This window comes from Mustela lutreola, chromosome 8 (assembly GCF_030435805.1).
Source record: "Mustela lutreola isolate mMusLut2 chromosome 8, mMusLut2.pri, whole genome shotgun sequence".
Classification (NCBI taxonomy): domain Eukaryota; kingdom Metazoa; phylum Chordata; class Mammalia; order Carnivora; family Mustelidae; genus Mustela; species Mustela lutreola.
Genome location: NC_081297.1, coordinates 132,738,263 through 132,761,662, shown reverse-complemented (window position 1 = coordinate 132,761,662; position 23,400 = coordinate 132,738,263). Strand labels below are relative to the sequence as shown.

Here is a 23,400-nt window from a genome sequence, read left to right as displayed (position 1 = left end):
AATCTTTCAAAATGGAAGCTCTGGAAAGACCATTAAGTGAGTGATAGACACTTCCGTTCTTCTTACCTAGCACTGCTCTCAAATCGACCTATGTTGTAATGTAACCCAGGTCTGTTGTTTCACATGTACCTCAAGGCATGATGCCATTCCCAGAATTAATCACAGATTTGTCTACATACAAATCTTTTTATACTGGGGGGTCATGAGAGAATTAAGATTTTTTTCCAGTCTTTTAGCTAAGCAAGGACTAACTGATGGGGAGAGGAGAAAACCAAAGGGCTTCCACAGTACAGAAATCTGAGATCATGGCTACAACCTCATCCCCCACATTGCCCGAACACTGGGAACTTCCTCATTCTTATACAACTTTTGTCCATGCTGCTCCTTCTGCCCAGAACAGCCTTTACTATTTTCCTGTCATCTTGAAGGTAAACTCATACCTCAAGACCTAACTCAAATGCTATTCATGGAGCACTGAGTGGGGTGAAAAAATAATGAATACTGTTATGCTGAAAATAAATAAATTTAATTTAAAAAAATGCTATTCATTCCCCCAAACTTTTTCCAACATCTTTAAACTCTATGAAAGACTAGAATAAAAATGAGTGTGAGCTTAGAAGGTATTTAAATTACAAAGATCCATAATTAATACATATATAGGTGGTATTTTTCTTTGTTCCCTGCTTTTTCATTGTGGCTATGTACTTTTTTCCCCAGCGCACAGCATGTTCTACTGCAGTGATTCTCAAACATCAGACATTCAAATACCAATTACACTATTTTTTTTTTTTTTTTAGTCATAACTGTTGGCCACTTGTAATAGTATTTACTTACTTAAAACAATTTTTTCTTAAATTGATTTTTTAAGAGTTATATATCTGTTTCAAAAACAGCATCACTTGCCTTAAATAGAAGTTATCGTTAAAAATAAATACCAAGAAAATAAAACCGTATTGTTAAATTCTGGATAAAACCACTGCATTTTGTTTCATTAAACAAGTCACTTTTCTATCCACCAATGCCCTACCCTTCATTTTCCTTTTTCACTCTCAAGAGAGCTTATGATAGTTTTCACGTGAATTAGCTTTATTTTTAACATTACTTATTTTCCAGGCTTTCATTAAATCAACAAAATGTTTTGAACTCATACCAGAAGCTCAGCTTTGGGACTGCAACCACGGGGAAGACATTTGCACCCTCGCTGAGTTATCATCTTTCTTTCTCCCCTTAGCTCTCTTCCCCCTTTTAAAAATTACAGCAAATCAAATATCCCGGTTTATTTATTTCAAACAGATGAAAAGATTAAACATCAGTGCATCTTAAAGTACATTTGAATCCAACGTTTTTCAAAACGCCCCATTCCTCCAATACACACATTAACCAAGATTGCCGTGGCAGTTTCCCCACAGGCCACTAGGCGGCGCGCACATTTTTTCGATTTCGAAAGAAAGTGCGTATCTAGGTACTACCCCTGAACTTTGGAACTGGTGTCTCCTTTCCCCACTTTCTGTTCAACTTGGGGTATTTGTGGCGAGCCCTCAGGTTCTTTCACTCCACTAAACCATCCTCGACCCATGCAGTGACTCCTTCCTTGTCTGCCATTACGAAGAATTCTTTCACTCCCCAAACCACAACAGTTTTGCTTCTGACTGTTTTCAGCATTTGCCCTTTTGACATTTTTGAAGAAGTAAGATCCAAGTTTAATGTTGAAAAGAAAGCACTGATTTATTTAGTGAGAAGATTTCTTCTCCCTATTACCGTTTTCCCTAGCTGTGGGGAAAATGCTCCTCTAAGGATTTAAAGCAGCTCCTTTGAGCTAAAGATCTTTCTGAGGAATAACAGAGCTCTTTATGAGATCTTTCCGAGCTGACATTGGTGCCCTTGTCAGCAGCATGTTGTATTTTTTAAGGTCCGGCCTTTTTCTCTGATTTTTACATTCTGACTTAACAAGGCCTTGATTTCGAATGCTGCAGAATACACTCCCAGACCAACTGTCCTTACAAATCATAATCCAAGACATACATCCAGGAGTTCCTACATTCTTTGCCTTGAGGATGGCCCTAGAACCTTCGACCTCACCCTTTATCGGATCCCAAAGTCCCCTTCCCGCTAAATATCCACCCTGAGCTTTTCTTGGGAGCCAGCAAAGACATTAATGAAATAAACTGTCAGTATATACACCCTGTTGCCCATAGATATGAAATTGCCTTTTGGATGAGCACCTCTGAAGTTAACGTGGGGACCTCTGGGAACAGGGCTTCAGCAAAAAGAGTGAAGGCTGGGCCTTGCCCACCCCTTCCTGTGAATCTCAATCAGCCTGTTCTTTCAAGAGATGAACAACTTTCTTCCCCCTTTCTTTCTTTCTTTCTTTTTTTCTTTAACAAAGGTGTCAGAAGTCTTCTGAGGCTGCAGCTTTATGCAAATACACTACTCAAGAAGCTGGCTTTAGGGGAGAGTTATTTATATCCCACAGGCATTACACATGCAAAAGGTGAAACTGTGAATCTCTGAATTTCCAGGAGTGGCTATTTTCATGATGAACGCATCCTTGCAGTTAGCTATTTTGGTGGTACACAATTCCCATACCTAACTGTCAGATTGTTCTGGGCAGGAGACTACATAATGATCCAGTAATTTTAGAATGACCCTGTATGTTTCTCTCCCAGTGGGACCGCATGACCTGAACTTTTTCTCGGATTAGATTTACTACCACCTTGGTCTGTCTAGTAATAGATACATTTCATTTCTTTTTCTCCTAAACAGCTACAGCTCTCAGTTATTAAAAGGTAATCATGCGGCACATTTATTGCCCCTTTCCCGTTCAGACTGACTCCTGGAATTAGCAAAGAAAATGGCTATGTCTCTAGGAATTATTGCCCTGCTCTGTCGCCGGCTCACCCTACCCAGAAATACAGACCATTCTCCACATCGAAGTCTACAATAATCACTTCAGGAAATTGCTTTCCCTATTGGAAACTGAGAGCTCACATCGGAATGTTTCCACAGCACAGCTGATGATAATTACGACTCACTGAAATTTCAGTTTTCTTTGATTGTGACATAAAAACTGGGACATAAATTAAAACCCAATTATCCTTTAAGGGTAATTGGGGTTATAAAACCAAGAGACTGTGAGTCAGTGTGTCGATATCGCAGGAGCACAATGTCTGATGGAACAATATGTGTTCTGTATCCCAAACAGCCTTTCACTTGAAACGGTTGGGGATAAGGTGATCTGTGCACAGTGCATACCAAGAGAGTACATCAGACTGGGTGACAGCCTTGGAGAAATGCAGTGAGCTTCTAGGACATCTTGGAGAGATTAAAATATGTGAAAACTGCAACAGGAACCTCCTGGCCTTCACCTGTGAAGGTGCACAGCTCCCAGCACCAAGACTCCAGCCAACACCTGAGTGCGCACTTGGAAAGTGTGTTTCTTTCTACTGGGGCAATAGGCACAGTTCTTTGGTTTAACACAATCTACGTCATTATGGTCCACTAAAGGATGGACTTTGTTTTTCACAAAGGGCATGATCCACAAAGGCTGTAGAAAAGATTTTTGGTAAATCAAGTCATAAATTAACTTCACGAAGAGGAGCTCATTAAAGGAAGATTTGGATTATTATTTAAGGACAGGAAGTGCCCATATACCTGTGGCTCCCTACCAAGCCACCTCTTGAGGATGCATATGTGCATAGGCTTCGGATGAAATCATATTCACCAAAATTTCCCAACCATGTACCCCAAACCCTCTCGTGACACATCCGTCATTCTGGATTGCCCAAAGAGTTTCACTTCCCTGTCTTTCTAGAGAATTTCTTATTCCCTTTCATGTGCAGTGTTCATATTTTTAAAAGAGTACATACCTACCACATGCCAGTGACATTTTTCCTTTCTGGCTCTGCCCCTCAGCTGAAAGCCCTTGCAGGGCTTTGACTGTGATGCAAGTGTTGGGCACATAGCAGACACCCACTAAATGATGCTGAATGGGATGCACCATCAGACAGCATAACTCCAGATTTTTAATTCTTCTTTTTAGAAGGTAAACATTGCCGTAAGTTATTAACTACACAGAAGACTTGACCAGCCCCAGCTCCCTTTCAAAACCAACCAGGTTTTACTTTGAGGGCACTCACCTCTGCAAACAATTTTCCGGCCACAGGACAACATAAAGGTCCAGACTAGGGTATCCAGCAGACCTCTGTTTTCAGTGGTTGCGTCAGTCTCATCAAGTCCCCTGAGAATCACGAGAGAGAAATGCAAGGTCCAGGTTATTTCCACCAACCCTGGGAAACCAAGCTTGGATAGACATCTAGGGAAAGTGTTATGTCTGATCTGGGCTTTTGCAACCTTATTTCATAATCCACTTTCTTATCTACTATCTCACAAAACCAAAGAGCAATTGGTACAAACTGTATTGATAAAAGATCAGAACTTGATTCTCAATGGCAAAGGCAAGTATACATTATAAATAGCAAAACAGCTGGTTTGGACCATGTTGCTGGCCACTCATCCAGTTGAGGGATTTGAATGACATCATAACCCTTGAGAGGGTATTGCTAGCCAGCTGGTGTTATTTAGAATACACAAAAATTGGAGAAAGAAAACACACACACACACACACACACACACACACACACACACAGGTTTGAGTTATGCAGAAAAATATGAGTAGTGGAAAAGAAGTTTGCCCCTCAGTGCCCTTCCCCTTGGTGGGGCAGTGGCAGGGTGGCGGGGGCGGGGGCGGCACTGGTGATAGGAAGCCTAGTAGAGAAAGGAAGAAAAAGATTTTATTTTTTTCAATTGGCTTTATAGCTTAGCAAAGTTTTTGCCCTGTCACGGGCAAAAAGCATGAGACAGTGTCCTAAAGGGAGCCAACTGCAATGCTGCCTGCCCCTTTTCTAGGTTCTAGGAAATGAGATCATTCCCCTTGCTTGGCAACTAGGACAAGGGGTCACCCCAGTGCTGTCTTCCAACCTACTTTATCCCAGTCGTTTCAGGGTTAAAATTGTGAGGTTTGCTCGAGATGGTTTTTTTCTTCATTTCTGTTTTTTAATTTTGCATTTGCCCTGGAATATTAAATTGCTTGCCCATCCCCCATCGTATGTTCCTTTAATACCGGTAAGGTGTATTAGCAGATGTGTTGTCTCCATGCCCAGTAGAAAGTTAATCAGAGAACAGATCCTTATTTTCTATGGCAGCATCAGTATATTAATGTCTGCTAATCCTGTCACTCACACACATTCTTTTAAGGGAAAAAAAATGCTTCTGTGCTCTAGTTTTAAAATGCAAAGGTATGATGTTATTTGTCACCATGCCCAAAAAAGTCCTTACTCGATAACTTTGCCAGAAGAGGGAGAGAGAGAGAAGGCAAATGTTCCCCCAGCTGTTTCCTGTCTACAGTGTCTGTGTTTTGTAGATAAATGTGAGGATTTTCTCTAAATCCCTCTTCTGTTTGCTAAATCTCACTGTCACTGCTAAATTCAGAGCAGATAGAGCCTGCGCAATGGAATAAAGTCCTCAAAATTGAAATGTGACATTGCTCTCAACATCTCCCATCTCTCTGGATTTCTTTTTGCCTCATTATTCCTGCTAACCAATTCATTTCCAGACTTTGCACTTCAGAAGCAATGGGAAAAATCAGCAGTCTTCCAAACCAATTATTTAAGTGCTGCTTTTGTGATTTCTTGAAGGTAAATATTTCTTACTCTTTGAAGTCATTGGGGAATTTTCTTTAAATTGTGTACTGTTTGCTTCTGCCTAGAAATGTTATTCACTTTAGAATTTTCATTGTTTCGGAACTGGGAGTTATTTATAAATTGCTGAATATGCAATTCTGTGGGATCTGAAAAACTAGCTCCGGGAGATGGATGCTTTTACACAGATATCTGTATGAGTAGAAACTATTGCAAGGTACTTATGCTAAATCCTCCACTTCTACAGGGCTTCTGTGGTATCATTATAGACGATTCCTTTAAATCCTGACTATGGTTAAGGGCTATAGAGCATGGATATGAACTTTTGGATTTTTTTTTTTGCAGGTGCAGATGTTTTATTTTTAAGACTGTGTTCATGTGTATGCATATGGGTGTGTGTGTGTGTGTGTGTTTAAGTTGTCAGGACTTTTTATTACAAGCATGCTACATATGAAGAGTTACCTTTTAGGAGATGTTAAAGCTTTTAAATATGATCTTTGGAGCTAAGGTCCCAAAACTCTCTGCACTTCTGCCCAGAGAGTCAAAGTTACAGCGAAGTTTAATATGCTCTTCTGAAACAGAACTTGACAACTCTTGCTGACCCTGCATATTTGTATGATTTAAACAAATGCATGTTGTATATATGGAAAGCGGAAACTTTCTAGCAACTGCATGTTTAAGTTTTCTCTTTGGAAGGGGACTTTCATAGGTGAAGTTTGGACTTGGGATTTTTGTGTTGTAAAACTCTGATTTTTATACTCGGTGTTGTAAAGTCTCTTTAGGTAAATTTGGCTGCCGCTGTTAATGCCAACTTCTCGTTTCCAATCACTGGCCCTAGTTCAAGTTTCCATTCTCAGCAAAATTATATCCTTCAAGACTTGTGTTTTTCCAGTTTGCAAGCATTTTTAAGCCGCTGTCACTGGCTCCTAAGTGCAATTGCCTAAGAGCTCAATTCATAAAACGTCCTTGCCACTTAGTACAGCATTCATTCGCTGTTTTCAAATACTCCACCACTAGGATTTTTCTTAGTCAAGTAAGTGGCTTAGGAGTTAAGAATACATCTTTGTCGGGCACCTGATTCTGCTACCTTCCAGTTGCCAAGACACATGCTGACTATCTTGCTTTTTAAAAGAAATGAATTCTCTCTATGTACTATATACTATACTATATATATAATATATATATGTGGTCTGACAGCTCAGGTTTTTGTCTCACTACTTAGGTGAGCATAAAAGGTGTCGTTGAGTGTTATCTCTGCACTGATTACAAGTTTGGAAAACTGTCTCCAAATGAACGTTTCAGAAATAGTAATAGCAATGTTGTTGCTTTTCCCCTGTACCTGGAGCAAGAAGTGGCTTAAGGGAGCTGCATGGTCCTTCAAATGTAATTCAATTAAGTAAAGGTGTCTTGCCTAGAGGCAGAACTCACAAGCTGATTGTACTGTGAGTCTCAAGGTATTTGTAAGTGTTTTGGTTCAGAGGGAAGGGGGTAGGGCAGAAGACTGGAGCTTGGGATCCCTGTTCTGAGCAGCTACAATAGGCACACAATGTAAATTGGTGCCTTGAGCTGGCAGGGGGTGGGTGGATGGGGTCAAGGGTAAAAGGGGGGGGTTGGAGGGGGAAGATGGACTCAAATCCCAGCTGTGCAATTTGTTCATTGTTCGAATGGACAAAGGCAGTTTACCCAGGCTAATGGCATACCTGCCTGGGTCTCCAAATGTAACTAGATGCTTTCACAAACCCCACCCACAAAGCAGCACATGTTTTTAAGTCCTCAGTTTTCTATTCATATCAGCTTCATAATACCCACCCTGACCTGCTGTAAAAGATCTGGAACACACAAAAAATGGTTACACCTACAGTGAGTATTTTCTTATGACTATTGCCCTTAAATTTTGCTGGGCATTTTCAGCACATCTGGAATCAATTGATATTCCATTTACTTAAGATAAAAAAGAAAGGTCTCTTAAATTTTGAATTTGGGAATGATTTTTGAGAAACAGTGCTCTGAATTCTTTTTTTCTTTTTTTTTCTCTTCTCCTTCTGGTTCTTCCTTCCTTTCTCTCTCTATCTTTCCTTTCTCTCTCTTTGTTTCTTTTGTGCCTGGCAAAATAGACGAACAAGAAAAGAACGGACATATGGGGCCACTTGTTTCAAACTTTTAACCCCTAAGCAAGTTTGTTATTACTTTCATTGGGGGGAACATAATGTGATAAAATTCTCTGGTTCTCTGTGGGTGTGCTGGACTGTTCCCTGAACTAAAAGAAAATGCAGTGGAGGTTTTCTCTTATCCTAGAACTGTAAGTGCTGATATTTAATCTAACAACATAACTCAGCAAAATAGAAAGAAAAAGAAAAAGAAAAAAGAAAAAAATTATAAAAAATAAATCTATATTTTGAAGTGCCAGTGGTCTATATGTGAGAACTTACATGTGTTATGCCAGAAATAACTATGTAAAATACAGTTCTGACATCTCACGGAGTTCTTAATTCACTAAGGCTACCTCTTTCCATGGATTTCACGAGAACTGAAGAACTTCAAGCCATCTTCAGTTACAGGTGCTTGGCCTTCAGCATTACTATAAACTCAACAAAGAAGGGAGGGATGGAGGAATAAGATTGGCAGAATAGCATGCATTCTAGAACTGGCCCATTGCCAGAGTGTGGGGTATGTTCTATAAGATCAATTCGGAGTTTGCTCTTTTGAAAAAGGCAATGAAATCCAGACAGGTTGGAACTGTTTCGATTTCCACTGGAAATACTGAAGGGGAAAACCCCCAATTATTTTATGACTAAAAAAAAAAAAAATGCAGATTGGATGAGAATCTGTTTCTATCAGTCTTGGTGGCTTTGGCTCTGTGGGGATAGAGGGTTTCCATGCAGAGGTCCTATTGAGAAAATGGAAGAAGTGTTCAGTTGAGCTTTTACCTCCTCTTCTATTTTATGTCCATTATTTATGATGGTTTGCAAATGGAGGGCACTTTTCATCTTAAACTGTTTTACAAGCATTAACTAAGTATTTATGTTGTGTTAACGAGAGTCAGGGATTTAAAGTTTTTTTTTTTTTTCCAGTTGCTGAGCTGAAGTTGTGGCCACAAAAATGGAAATCTTAATTAAAATGATGGAGCAAACTCTGCCACTGATGTAGAGAGCCATTAGGTTCTGAGTTCATGGAGGGCCAGGAAGGCAAATGACTGAGTCTGTTTCACCAAAAGGGTTGGAGTTGAATGGGCCTGCCACTACTGTGAGGTTCAGAAATCCTCTTTTTATAATGATCGCTTCCAGCGTAACTCCATGACCCTTTTGATAAGGTCCCTTGCTTTCATCCGGCCAATGATTCTTCTAAGACCACTGAAAGTAAATGCATCTAAGGGAAGTGAAGCTACTCACCTTGGGAGGCTTCCTGGAAGAAGCCACATCTTTGTGCCACAAGGAGCGATATGGAAAAGTTAGTGATCACCTTAGCGACCTTAACGTTGTTTCTACTACTTTGAGAGAGGATGAAGCCCTAAGCCACAGAAATTCTGCCTTCAGCCAGACTGTTATTTGGCTATTATGGGGGTCCCTCAGTATATTATGCTATAAAATGGTTACAGAGACACTTAAGTCCCTCTAAGACATAAAGTCAGAATTCCTGTGACAGAAAAAAAAAAAAATCTTTTGCAGGTTTTGAGCCCAATGCCCTGTTCATGGAAGGCAATCTCTCCGCATATGTTGACTTGATATTTTACTTGACACAGAAGGCTTTAGAATACAGAAGATGTAGGGTCTACTTAGCATGAGCCAATTTCATTCCTAAATCCTATTTTTCCTGTTTCTGGTTTTTTGTTTTGTTTTGTTTTGTTTTGTTCTCACTTCCACTTGCGGTTTTGTTAAGTGTTGATATTCCCCAGGTAAGAAGTTATTCTGCCTCTCTGTCTTCCTCTCTGTCTCTGTTTCTCTCTTTCTCTCTCTGATTAAGTGAAAACAAAAACAAAAACAAAACCCTGTAGGGATGCCTGGGTGGCTCAGTTGGTTAAGCCGCTGCCTTCGGTTGAGGTCATGATCCCAGGGTCCCGGGATCGAGTTCTGCATCAGGTTCCTTGTCCAAGACAGAGCCTGCTTCTCTCTCTGCCTCTGCCTGTCACTCTTCCTGCTTGTGCTCTCTCTCTGACAAATAAATAAATAAAATTAAAAAAAAAAAAACTATAATGACATATAACATTTTCTCAAAGACTTTTTTATCCACAGTAAATTATCTTTAATCAGTAGCTGGAAAATGTTGTTCTAGTTAACTTAATATTCTGGTCCATAATGAATGCCTATGCCATCTGTGGACAACAATCTTTAGAGAATTTAAATTAATAAAATGTATTTGGCCCCAAATCTGGAATGAGCATAGTTTAACCTTTGATAATTCAAAAGGTTTATCAGGATCTCTGAGTGCTATAGAATTCTACCGTGATAATAGCATTTTCCATTTTCCACTTATATAGTAAATGTTTCTAGCTATTTTATCTCATTGAATTGCCATGGAACTTGTAAAGAAGAGGTTCAGTGAAGTCCAGAGTGGCAAGGGGGTTAAACACAGGTTGTTTGATGCCAAGCCATGCTCAGTTTACACCACCCTGTGGTCTGTCTTGCACTCTGTTGCAATTCTGTGCAGGGTAGTTCTAACTAATGGCAATAATGGAATGCTAGGGCTGATGCACCTTTGTCTCACCCCCACGGCCCTTGCAGGGACCAAGGAGCAAACATGACCATCCTTCTATTCTTTTGGCAGGTAAAGCTGCACATCATGTCCTCTTCTCATCTCTTCTACCTGGCCCTGTGCTTGCTCACCTTCACCAGCTCCACCACAGCTGGACCAGAGACGCTCTGTGGGGCTGAACTGGTGGATGCTCTTCAGTTCGTGTGTGGAGACAGGGGTTTTTATTTCAGTAAGTAGCCCCCCCCTCTCACTGCTCTGTGGATTTACAACCGCAGGGAGTGTGTGAATAACTGAGCGACTGCCCATGGCTGGCTGCCGTCCTCTGCCTCTAAGATTCCTCACCTTAAACTAAGCCTAGTGTGTCAGCGGGGCTGTGGCAGGTTTTGCAGATTTAGGATGGAATTTTCCTCCTTAGCAGTTTGTCTTTTAACTGCTTCCTGCCGAGCTTTCCCAAAATTATTGTACTCTACCCTCACTATCCCTTTCCTTTAAGTAAAAGGAAGGGGACAGAATGACCCTGGGGAATTGAAGTTTTTGTTTTTGTGATCTGTGGATGCCCATATAAACATATGGAAACACCAAGGCCTGTTTTAAGTGCTAGGTAATTCCGAGTAAAATAGTAAGGTGGACTGGGAAAAAGAATTAAGGGGCAAATCCCAGATGTCACCATGTAATACGAAAGCACCAGGGACAGAAGGTGAACTTTGCTCAAAGGCACATTTGCAAAAACATAGCCACTCTCTAAATGCAAAGTGAAATGCCATATTAATTTGTCCTCTATGCAAATTGACCTTGATGTTTTGTTATTGCCTTCCTTTTCTCTGGGACTCTCCTGTGATCTCTCCATCTGGAAAAGGGTTTCTGACAAATGTGGGGTTACTTAGCCCATAAGTAGGTCTCAGGTGATTAAAAAGCTGACAGTCAATAAAAAATAGACAGCCCCGTCAATGTTTGCAAGTAATAAACACAAACATAAGCCAATGTTGCCTGGGGGAAATGAGCACTTACAGAATCTACCTCAGAGGCATCCATCTTATTGTATAATATATCTTATTGTCCTTACTGTATAGGACTGTGAAAGATTTAAAGCCAATTGCTCATTCTATATAATTATTTAGAATTTTAGAGAGTTCCAGGAAACTGATGTTGAGGTCCTCAGTGAGCATGAATCATTCTTAGAGGTTCATTATCACTCGAGTGTAGACAGCTTACCTCAGTTGCCCACTAAGCTTTGAATAGCTCCTCTGATGACTCACACACTTCCAGTCTTTCTCATCTTCTTCCCAGGGAAGGTGGTGTGTGCCTGTGTGTATGTGCAGTGTATGCACAAGTGTGAGTATGTGTGTGGGGAGGGGGGCTGTATAGAGCAGTCTGGGATGAGTCGGGGAGATGGGAAGGGAGAAGCCAATGGAGGACTGATGATTTGTACTCACCATAGATTTGGCAACAAATAGTCTTTAAACAACTAGTGACAGAGAATGAGAAGTGCTACCTGAATGGGCAAACACCCTTCTCTGTTTCCAACTAATGCTTTAATCGAGTGAATTCATTTATTTTTCTGGCAATAAAGAAATTCTATCCAGTTCTCTATTGTAGGGTTGATGAATAAGTTCATTGGGCAAGTACTTTTCAAATAGCAGACTTCTTTTACCTTTGAAATATACAATGAAAGGCAAATGTGTTACATCAACATCATCCAATGATGAGATGTCATTATTCTTTACTTTGCTGCTACTGATCCACATATAAAAAATGAATAAGTAATTCTCACATATTATGTCCGAGAGGATTTTTTTTTTTTGCCTTGATAATCTGTTTTTGCAATTTCCTTTGATCCAAGGATCAAGGTAACTGCCAAGCCCACAATTGTCTTCTGTTATGTGCCAGGATGAATTGTCTTGTTCAACTTGATGTGTTCCAGGATTTCCATGTAGAGTGCAAGAAAACTGGATCATTCTGTGCCTGTGATGTTTGCATTAGATAATGAAAAATGGGAATGTAAATAATGATTTGGTCTCAAGTAACCATATAATCCTGATATATGTGCACACAGATGGTTAAAAGTATTGGACAACTAGGATGAAAACTGATTTCAAGGCACCAAAAAGGTTCTTTTATTGTTACTACAATGATTAAATTTTAGCAAATATTTTTCAATTCCATTCTAATAACTTGAAAGGGAAAGGTTATATTCAGCAGCTTTTGATGTTTAGAGTATGACATTGGATCGAAAATGGTTTCATAGATTGTTGTGATTGTTGTCAGTATTGTCACTGAGACTATGTTTCATAAATTCTGCCTTATAGAATTCCATGACTTACATATTTTATTTGTCTGACATAGACCAAAATTACTCTTTTTAGCTTTCTAGTGAATTGGACAATCCTTTCTGTCCAAAAGAAGTTAACCCCTTTAAGTTTTTTAATTCAAAACATCAATGTAGCATCTGCTACATTTTAGACATTGTACTAGGCATGAATGAGATGTCTAGAAATGAATGAGAAATTGACTTTGCTTTCAAAGAACTCACAGTCTAGTTAGGAGATTAAAAAAATACACCTAAGTATTTTCAAGTGTCATAAGAGAAAAATAATCATAGGAGAATAGATTATGGCTCTTTACCCTTTTCCTGAATATTTTGTCCCATTTGAAATCACCTAACCAGGATCTACACTCTCAATGGGCTTCTTGATGCTGTAGACTGTTTATTTACCATGGAATCCCAGTATCTAGCTCAATGCCTGGCTGAGATAGTAGGGTCTCATCTCATCTTGATCACTGAACTGACAAGCTTGAATTAAATTGTATCCAACTGAATCCAGTGGAATGGAATGGAATTACTTATTTGGAATCTTAGTCTTCAGAACCATAAAGAATTAAGTTTGTCAAGTACTTTGGATAATTCCTGCCTCCTATTTACCCAGGGGTTGGATAAAATTGTTTTTCTTTCATTCAGCTGAATATGGTGGATACTAACAATGACTTAGAGTCTGCATTTTGGTCATAATCCGTAAGCCTACATTGATGGTCTGTTTTGTGTCTGAGCCAATTATTCTAACAAGCATTAACTGTTGTCAACAAATTTTATTGAGTTTCCTTTTTGTCCCCTGAGATTTAGTGTTTGTGGACAAGTCAGCTCTAAGCATTTATGGGTCTTTGAGATACTTTTTAGAGGAAAGCAGTGTTCTTCAACTCTATTCCCTGTCAATTGACTCTTTTCATTGTTTTTACCCTTACTTTGAAAGTTTTATTGTGGTTGTGACTTTTATTTTGAGCTGCTTCAAATCCATTTTGAAAATATAGTTTTGTTGTCGTTTTCTTTTTTTAAGAATGGAAAGCTGTTTCTGATCTTCGTTTAAAATCCAAATATCTAAAAGAAAATTGCCTCAATATTTATCCTTTTTGTCAGGTCAGAAGGCTTAACAAGGGGGATTTTTTTAACCTATTAGAAACAGAACAGTTCTGAATTTAAAAAAAAAAAAAATGTTTACTTTGTATAGACTGACCCAGTGTGTGAATGAGCTCATATTTCTCTATAAGCACAAGTTCCACTACAACATAGTGGAGGCAACCTTCTAGATTATCTGTTTTGTGAACAATTTTTCTAGCATAAGTAGAACAGTTCCTCTATAATTAATGCAGCTTCCCCAGACATTTTACAAAATGAAAGTTCCAATGAAGGGCTAATTACTAATTCTTCCCTATGCATCATAGTAAGAGAAGGTATCAGCCAGTCTTGTGCTCTCACAGTCCTGTGAGAAAAATGGTGGCGTAATGAAGTGGCACATTGGGAAAGAGCTAGCTATTATCTCGCCAGATTGACGGAGCCCTCATAGAGGAGGGCTTGTTATAACCTCATTTTGCATGAAACATAGCAAGAGGAACAGAGCTTCTAGTGAAAAAGAAGAAGTTAAGCTTGCCATAGATATAATTTTTTGACAGTCATGGTGATTAAACATTTTAACATGTACTTTAGGGGCTTGTGGAATTTCTGTCTTTGGAGATACTTTAAAATTTGACAGACAACCAACCATCTTGGATGGTTTCAATTAAGAGCAACCAAAAGAAAGGAAGTTTCTGGGGTCCTTTTTAGTTTTAAGAGTCTATAAACAGTCCCTTAAATAAACTGTATATGCTTTACCTCAGTGGTCTGGGAAAAAGGAGAAGTAAATCAATGAGAAAAGAAAGTTGGATATCCTTTCAGCTATTCCAGATTTATAGGTTTTGTAAAACATGCTTCCAATGCACAGTTATTAAGAACAGGTCTGAATAAAATAAGGCCATTCTTCATGTGTTAAAACATACTGCTTTATAGAGTTTAAGTGAAACTTTGCAACGAAATTCATAGTTATTGATTGTAATAACCTTCCTAGATCTAGGTATTATTATTAACTCAGGCTTCTTTCATTTGAAATATAGTGCTCAGAAAACTGCTCCCGGACCTGTCACTCATTAGCTGTATGACTTTGGCAGGCATTTAAGCTTCCTGGGTCAAAATGTCCTTGTCCATAAAACAAGGGGATTTTGTTAAAGCAAATGACTTCTTCTAATTTTAACAGACTCGTAGTCCAGGTTATAATGAGCAAGGATTTGGTGCTATTCAGGAAAGTCGAACCTTAAATTTAAGTAGTGACCAAAGAACTTTTAGTGTTCTTTATCTTCCCTAAAGAGTTTCCGTTTGCCCCCAAAGATATAAGATTCCAGTACTTACAGAAAGAATAGCCAGCTTCTTTGTTTTGCTTTATTTTGTTTTAAGCTGGATTTCAACCCCTCAGGAATGGAACAGAAGTTCAGACATGACCAAATACGCGAAGGTCATCTAACCAAAGGAGCACATGCCTCATGCAAGCAGATTGCTGTGTTTCTTTGTGAGGAACGACCAGCTGACAGTTCTCATCTTTACATTTTCTCACTTTCTTGGATGTGAGAACAAGGGAGTAGGTCAGTTTTTAGTTGCCCTTTATTAATAACCAGAAGGGGCAAATAAGAATCTATAGGCTTCTAAATCTTGACCAACTTCCTTTTGCCAGGCCTACTGAAACAGCCTTTCCAATTAAAGAAGAGAGTCTATAGTTCAGGACAAAGATATACACCATTAGCATTGCTTTGAGTGGGGCTGGGGTTGAGCCACACCACTTGTATTCCATGGCTTGGTACCCCTTGGACGGCCAGCCATGCATTTGTATGACAGCTGGTCAAAATTAAGGGTACAGTCTCTGGCTGTGGAAAAGCTTTTCTCTTTGAAATTATTTGGCCCATGTGCGGTTTGACCTTATGGCCCTGCCCTCATTAGCACCACTAAGTTACTAGGCCACAGATATTCTTAAAGAAAAGTAAGGAGTTTTTTGTATTAATGCTAAATGCTTGCTACTACTCTTTAAATATGCCCAAGAGGACCAGTCTATACAAACAAAGGACCACTTAAAAAGTGATAGTTTCTGTGAGAAATTAGAAGATAATTTGCATTTTTCTGACATTTTAATATTCTTTAAGACTATCTCCCTGATGGAGAATTATAAGAAGCAGAAGAGTGGAGGGTTCAGGACCAAGAGCATGGTCTCTACTGCCAAGAATTCAGAGTTTGAATTCTAGTTTACTTGGTGGGTGGCCTTGAGCAAATTACTTAACCTTTTTGTTCCTCAGTTCCTCATCTGTAAAATGGGGCCTACCTCATAGAACTGGTGTTAGGATTAAAGGAATTAATGTATTAGGACATATTAACTTATAATACTGCCTGGCACACAGTAAGTGCCATACATATGTTAGCCACACTTATTTACTTTCTTGTGGGGTCAGTTGCAGAGTCTATTGCAAAGGTTGAGGTATCTGAACAGCCCAATTAGTTAGACACTCATTTTCTCTCCTTAGGGGTAGCTGATAAAACCTATTATTAGTAGTAATAGCAATATAAATAGAAAGAAGAATGTCTTGTATTTGACTAGTATATTTACTTTTTCAAAATTCGCTTGTATCAGCTCTCTCACTTTGGTTTTATCTCTGGAAGGGAAGAATTATTGCTTCCTTGGACAAATTAGAATAATGAGACGCTGAGATTTTGTTATTTACATCACTGGACAGATCTAGAACAAAAGTCAAGTTCTCTTGTCTCCAAGAAGCATGTTCATTTGGCCGTTTACATTATTCAGAGACCGAAAATGTTATGGCTTAGGGAGACGCTTCCAAAAATCCTATCCTTTTCTGAGAGAGAGTAATACAGTTGATTCTGAACACTTCTTTGAAAAGAGGCATGAGGGAGATATTCATGTGATGACCCTACATTTTATCTTCCAGAAAATTTAGGAAATACTAATTGAATATCTTCAGGGTGCCCAAGAAAATCTTTGATTAAGGGCTATTGCTGTTCAAGAGACTGGACCCTACTCAGGGTAAATACTGCAGCTCACCTGTGAGCACCAGGATATGCAGTACAATCCGGGGGAACTCTTCTTCTGGACAACTTCACATTTTCTTCCTTCTCTGCTAGCAAACGTCAAGTGCGTCATTTCTTGCATCTCTTAGTTCTGTTGTTTTTTCTCAAAGACCAACTGAAAAAGGGCTGTTTGTTGGGACTGGGAATCTTTCTCTGGGCTTATGGAAGAGAGTGTAAAGGAGAGGTGATCACAAAGTGCCATAATCCAGATAGTGTGCCGAGCAGAAAGAGACTTCTCCAGCTTGACTATGGGAGGAGGTATGAGACAGCCTGGGGTTTAGATGTAAGGCTTTCACCTGTGCAGATACCATTCAACCAGCTGTTTGACACTGTTGGTTTGGGATGTATTGTTTCTTAAGTGGCTAGTGAATTAGGCACTTTGGATCCAGAAGACAGTCAAGACTGTCTTCTCTATTTTTCAAATTCCCTGGGCTACCAGAGGCATTTTCCAGACATCATGTACCATGCCAGCCTTCCTCAGAGCCTCTGTGAAGAGCCGACCTCACCCCTCTAGCAAACTTCCTTCCCATTTCACAGTCTATAACAAAAAAATCAGACACTGAAAACAAGTACAAGATCTCTCTCAAGTAGACTTCTCATTGTTCTCAATAATGGGCTACAAAGCCTTTGCTCTTTCACAAAGCCGGATGTCTTTGACAACCATGGTGGCAAAAAATTGCTCTTGCCCAGAGCTGCTGCCCAGGCAGAGTTCCATCCTACACCTCTCTCTGAAACATCAGCAAGCTCTTACATCACAAATAATTATTTTTGGTTGCCTAGAAAGTTCCAATCTTCAAGCCTTATTAGCTGTTAGACTAAGAAGATGACAACACAGCATTTTGTTTGTCTTTATCTATATGCGATATCATGTTTAAAACAGCAAAGAGCTGTTATTTGACGTGTGATTCCTTAACTGCAGTAAGTTGTAGGCCATTGAATGCATTGTTTAGTCTCACATTGGCTAAAGCGACTTAAAGAAGCACTTGGCAAGCTCTGGCTTTTCATTCTTGGCATAGCTGCCCCTCTTACTTTTTCACTGAACCTTAAATACCAAGAAAAACCCTTCACTTACTTTATATCTGGCATATTGCTTTATACAATTGGCCAGAACTTTTGCATGTGGCCCTCTGCATTTGTCCTAGGGTAATTAATGGCTTTGCAATATTTGATCAGCAGCAGCATGGTTACAAAGAAAAATTGTGCAACTTGTAGAGACCACACACTCTTTTAAATTAAAACCTTTTGCATTTAATGCTCAGGCATACTACAGGATAGGGTTTCCATGCCAAAAAAAAAAGGAAAGCAAAAAAAGAAATGCCATGCTTCAGCATCTGGAAAGACACCCAAGGTCCTGACTATTGATTAAGTATATATCTCTCTAGTCCCTGCTTCTTAAAAATACCTGATTATTCAAAGGAAGTAAAATTAAAGACTGCTACAAGGTTGGAACCCCTTGAAAAATAGTCATACATCAAGAATGAAACTCATAGAGAGGTGACGTGTCCAAGGTCACACTGTTACTTAGTGGCAGAAATAGAAAAAGATACTATTGATTCTCTTTTCTGATTCCAATGTGGTGTTTGTCTTTTGGCAACAATGAACCCTGCCTATGTCAAAGTTACCCAGTATATTAAAATGGGCTGGGACAGGCCTCCAATCAGGCTCACCGAAATGAATATAGATCTTGGTGGCTCTCTCATTCCAGTAAACTCACCTGAAACTTAAATTTAACACTTTCCCTTGGTGTAGAAATTTGCACAAACTAAAGTAATTCCTTGCCTGTTTCTTACACATTACACAAAATCTTCAGATGTGCTTTAGGCATTCCAAGTCCACTTAAGGTCATAATTTAGACTATTATTGTATATTATATTATTCTGACTCTTTGGTCACTCTCTCCAATGTCAACTTGGGTAGAGCTGCTTTGGAATGACTTAGCAAAGCTGTGCTCCTGGAAAATCTGAAACAGTCTGACGAGTTGTTGGATCAGCTTTTTTTTCTGGAGATTTCTCTGACGGCCCCAGGCCAAAAGAAATTTACACCTGATTTTTTTGCAGACTTCCAGGCAAATGCTCTATGAATCTCTTCAGCCTTTCTTCTTTAATCTGTGGTCTTTATGAGATATTAAAAGATTATTGGAATGGTCTTTTTAAACTTTGAAATTGGGTTAGTCATAGAGTCAATTCTGTGGATATGGCTGGGAAGACGGCACTGCCTCTGTGCCATTTACCCTGATGAAATGGCTCTTTCATCAGAGGCAAGTGATGAAGAAAGTCTGCATTGAGCCAACACACATGCAGCCAACAACTTCTGATAATCTACGAAACTGGGGAAAGGAGCACCAAGAGTTAGAATTCTGCATTAAACTGATTTGAGGACATTATAGATTTTGGCCTCCTCACTTCTCCTTCCACTGCCCCCAGCCCTAGCCCCTTTGTGAGACTAAGGGGCATGTTTTTAAATCCTATTTTATTCTTGTACTCCCCGGTCACCTCCCTCAGCAGTGTCATTGGCAACAGTTTCTCAACCTCAACACTATTGACATTTTGGGCCAGATAACTTTTTACTGGGGGAGGGGAGTTCTTCTGTGCATTGTGAATGTTTAGCACCAGACTTGGCTACTACCCTCTGGATGCTAGTATCCTTCCTCTGAGTCATGACAATCAAAAGCATCTCAACATTGCCTGATCCTCCCAAGGCAGGGGTGTGGAATCACCCCTAGTTGAGAACTACTGGACTAGAGGTCTCCAGAAGAGAAGCAGCTAGAGGGATGGGAAAGCCATGAGTGAAGGAAACAGAAAAGCTAATTATCAGTCACTGGTGAATAAGGAGTTTATGTTCCATTGCCCAGAGTAAACAGTGAGAACATTCACTGTGGCTTTGAAAACTTTTTTCTGAAATTAAAAGAACTCTTCCTATAGGCTATCTAGAAGGTATTTTAGGCACTCCATTTTGTGTTATAGCTATGGAACTCATTTATTTTAGTAACAGCAGTAAAGGAAGGTAGAAATGGTATAAAGCAAAACTTTGTGCTTAGAATTATAATGAAAAAAAAAAAAGAAATATGATAATGACCACTGGAGCAAATGAAAAAGGAGATCATTATCTATGACCTCAATATTTATGGCATTTTCCTTCTTAGTCATATAATAAATAGCTGTTAATGTCCCATAAGTGAAAAAGCCTGGCTCAAATATGGTGGCCACAATTTTTCTCTTTCTTTCTGTGTCTTTCCGATCTAAATATCATCAGAGGCATTTTATTGCCCAGAAGCCCCAGCAGAAAACAGAAAGATCAATGAAGTATTGCATAGGAAACTGAAGTTCCACATTTAAGTCTCACCCAGTTCCCCTACTTAATAGCATTTCTTCCCTTTGGCACAGTTACTTAATATGCTTGGTTCTTACATTCTCCTCATTAGTAAAGTGGGAATTAAAATATTACACCTTGTTTTGAGGTTCAACTATAGAAGGGCTTTGAAAACCTAAGAGGCCATCCAAATATGCTACCATTAATTGAATGAGCTGAGTGCTTTACCTTGTCCCTCTAATCATCACCACGAATTACTTCAGTGGTTCAACTTCAGTTATTAATGGTATTGACCCATCAGTTCAAGTGTTCTGCAATAATTATAATTTAGAAAAGTTAATTTGGCAGTGTACCACCTCAACTTTATTAATCAGAAAGAAAATTATATTGGTATCTTCTTTTAAGATATCACTTTGCATTTAGATGGCCCAAGACTTAACTAATGGATTTTCAGAATGTTCACCCAGTATTACTACTCATGTCCTCAATGCAGGAAGCAGGGGAAAAAAGGCAGAGCTTATCACTTTACCACACTAAGCTTGCTTAAATATTCTGTCTCCTCAAGGTGGTTAGGTAGTCACTGAGGTTTCACATGTAGGCAAAAGATTTCCATTCTCCCAAGTCAGAGATTTCCATTCTCCCAAGCTATTGGTGATTTCTGCTCAGCCTCAAATGCAGTGTTCAGCAGAGGGAATGTATTCAATAATCAGAAAAGTATCTCTGAACTCTCAGGCTGCTGAGTGTAATTCCTTCCTTATCTTAGGCTGACTTAGGACAACTGAATTTTTTGTTTGGGCATGTCTTTGATGAAATAAAAATTGTGAGTTTTATCACCATATGGCCCAGTGACCATGTGGCAGGTAGTTCTTCTGTTTCAGAGGCTTCACATCCAACAGCTCTCAGAAACATAATATTTGACTTAGCAAAGACACTTTTGAACCTCACAATCAAATACTGGTCACTGCTACCATGAATTTTCATTCTATTTTGAGCTCTTTCAGAAAAATTAAGTTTAAGTTGTTGTTGTTGTTGTTGTTGTTGTTGTTGTTGTTGTTTCTGTCCTCCACAGCATCTGGTGTTGGATACTTAATAAAACTGTTTGATTTGATGTTGACAAAATCATTCCACCATTTCCTTCTACCAGTCCCCAGAATATATCCCAAGGACTTTCCACTTGTTACTGCCACCATTAAGGATCTGAGATTTAAAGTATAGGATAAAAAAGCTTATCTGAGATATCATTTCTTGGGACCCCTTCACTATTGCCCTGGTAAGAATTTCTGCTAGCTCAACAGTAAGCTAATTCTAGTCAACAGAGAATTTTCAAGGTCTACCAGAAGAGCCTTCACAAAGAAGTTCCATCTGTGGAAGTGGCTTTGAAAACAGAACCTCCCCTCAGTTCCTCTCTGTTTCATCTGAGATATTCATACTAAAAGGAGTGATGATTGTCAAGGGAAGGCACATAACAAATGGTCCATCTCTGGCAAATAAACCCCCAATACAAGTATAACAGTGAGAGCACAAGCCCTCTGAGAATAAGTAATTTTTTATTTGTCACTGCATAATTGAAGAATTGGAGATCTAGAAAGAACCATATAGAGCAATCTGGTTCAGTGCTCTCACTTCCCAGAGGAAGGAAGCAAGATTCAGAAAATAAAATAATAGATGAGGTCACAAAGCACACTGGTGGGAAAGCCAGAACGGCAATTTAGTCACCTCACTTAATCCAGGGTTTTTGCACAGGACTACACTGTAAACTTAACCTTGATAACTCACATAAAGTTAGCACTAGCAACTCAGGATTACTGTCAGTCAGTCACTTCTGTTATAGTGCATTAGAACAGCACTTTGAAAATCTGAGCCCTTAACCAATCAGAAAACTTTTTTTTTCCCAACTTTTGTCACCCATTGGATAACATCATCAAGTCTCTTTATTCCAAATCTTATCAACCTTACTATAGGACTAATGGATTTTCATAGATTCTAGTAGTTTGATGGATTAGAAATTTTAAAGAAAATAGTAAAGAGTTAATTTCCTTTTAGAGATAACTTTAATTTCAAGTCCTGTCAGTTGGTTGCCTAGTTTATTCATTTTGTATTGCTTGTTAACTCAAAAGCCACCCAAAACAAAAGGTATTGTCAATGCATTATTTCTGTCTCCACACATTCCTGACTTGCTAGCCTTCCATGAAGGTCTTCCATGAAGAAGCTTAAATTTTCCTACGTATTCTGAGTTTTATGTTTCTTTCCATTAAAGTTTCCAGCCGTTCATAGACATATTTAGTTTGGCAGAAGGTAGTGGTGACTCATGGAATGAAGAAATTTAAAAGCAAAGCTACTGAAAATCGATCTAATTTCTTTTTGGGGTAATTTGGGAGTGAGCGATTGATAATTTGTCTAATTTTTCCTAGTTTCATCAGCTGCCATACTGCCAATATTTGTTCCATATGGGTGCTTTGTTATGACTGAAATATATAACAAATTTCAGCTGCAACTATATCTAATATGGTCAAAGGCTAAGACTATTGTTGGCTCATTTTCTCATTGTTTTTGGCTAGACACCCTCAATCAATGGTTATTGAGTGAAAAAACAGGATCATATTGAAACCATTTTCAGCATGTTCCTTCCTATGGATCCAGCCATTTCACTGTGAGTTTGTCAAGCACAGCAAATGTTCCTTATTAAAGGGATGATTATGTTTTCGACATAGATGTGACTGCCAGTTAACTGCATTCACCTTATAATTCCACTCTCTCGATTTGGTGTAGAGATGTTTTTGGCTTTCCAAAGATTCCTTCTTTTCAGCTGATTCTTGCCTCCCATTATGGAACAGATATTTAGGGATAGATTCTGAGATCAATGACATACTCATACAATAAGCATCATTTCAGGCTTACCTTAAGATAGACAGTCTGTGGGCCCTGAGTTATTAGAATCATAAGACTTGTAAAAGGTATTAGTGCCACAAATCTGGCTGGCATTTCTGTAGATTACTAGTGCTTTGCATGCAATTATGGAAATCTCCCTTACCAGAGAAACCAGACCAGGGTTTAGGAACATTGCATGAAAACACTATGCTGTGTAAGCTATAGACTCAGAAGAACTTACTTCTGGCTGGTTCTAAAGTAGGCACTGATCACTGACATCCATCAAGTAGTTTATTTCAGTCAATATAAATGATTTCAATATCCTCCTCCAACAACAACAACAAAATGTCAATAATAAACAGAGAATTTTCTTAGAAGAAACCAGACGTTATTGAAGACCATCGAAAG

At 39.0% G+C, this 23,400-nt stretch overlaps 1 protein-coding gene across 6 annotated transcripts in view; it reads left to right on the top strand.

Moving 5' to 3' along the window:
• Nucleotides 1–5,373: 5,373 nt before the first annotated feature.
• Nucleotides 5,374–23,400, top strand: part of IGF1 (insulin like growth factor 1) — a 78,930-nt gene continuing 60,903 nt past the window's right edge. For 3 of the 6 annotated variants that reach the window (XM_059186681.1, XM_059186685.1, XM_059186682.1), the window contains exons 1-2: nt 7,455–7,556; nt 10,458–10,614. In XM_059186681.1, the coding sequence (XP_059042664.1) occupies nt 7,542–7,556; nt 10,458–10,614 (172 nt within the window). In that variant the 5' untranslated portion in view covers nt 7,455–7,541. Of the gene's footprint in view, nt 5,694–5,853; nt 5,914–7,454; nt 7,557–10,457; nt 10,615–23,400 lie in introns of those variants that run through there. The other 3 variants (XM_059186679.1, XM_059186683.1, XM_059186680.1) reach the window with 3 other exon arrangements.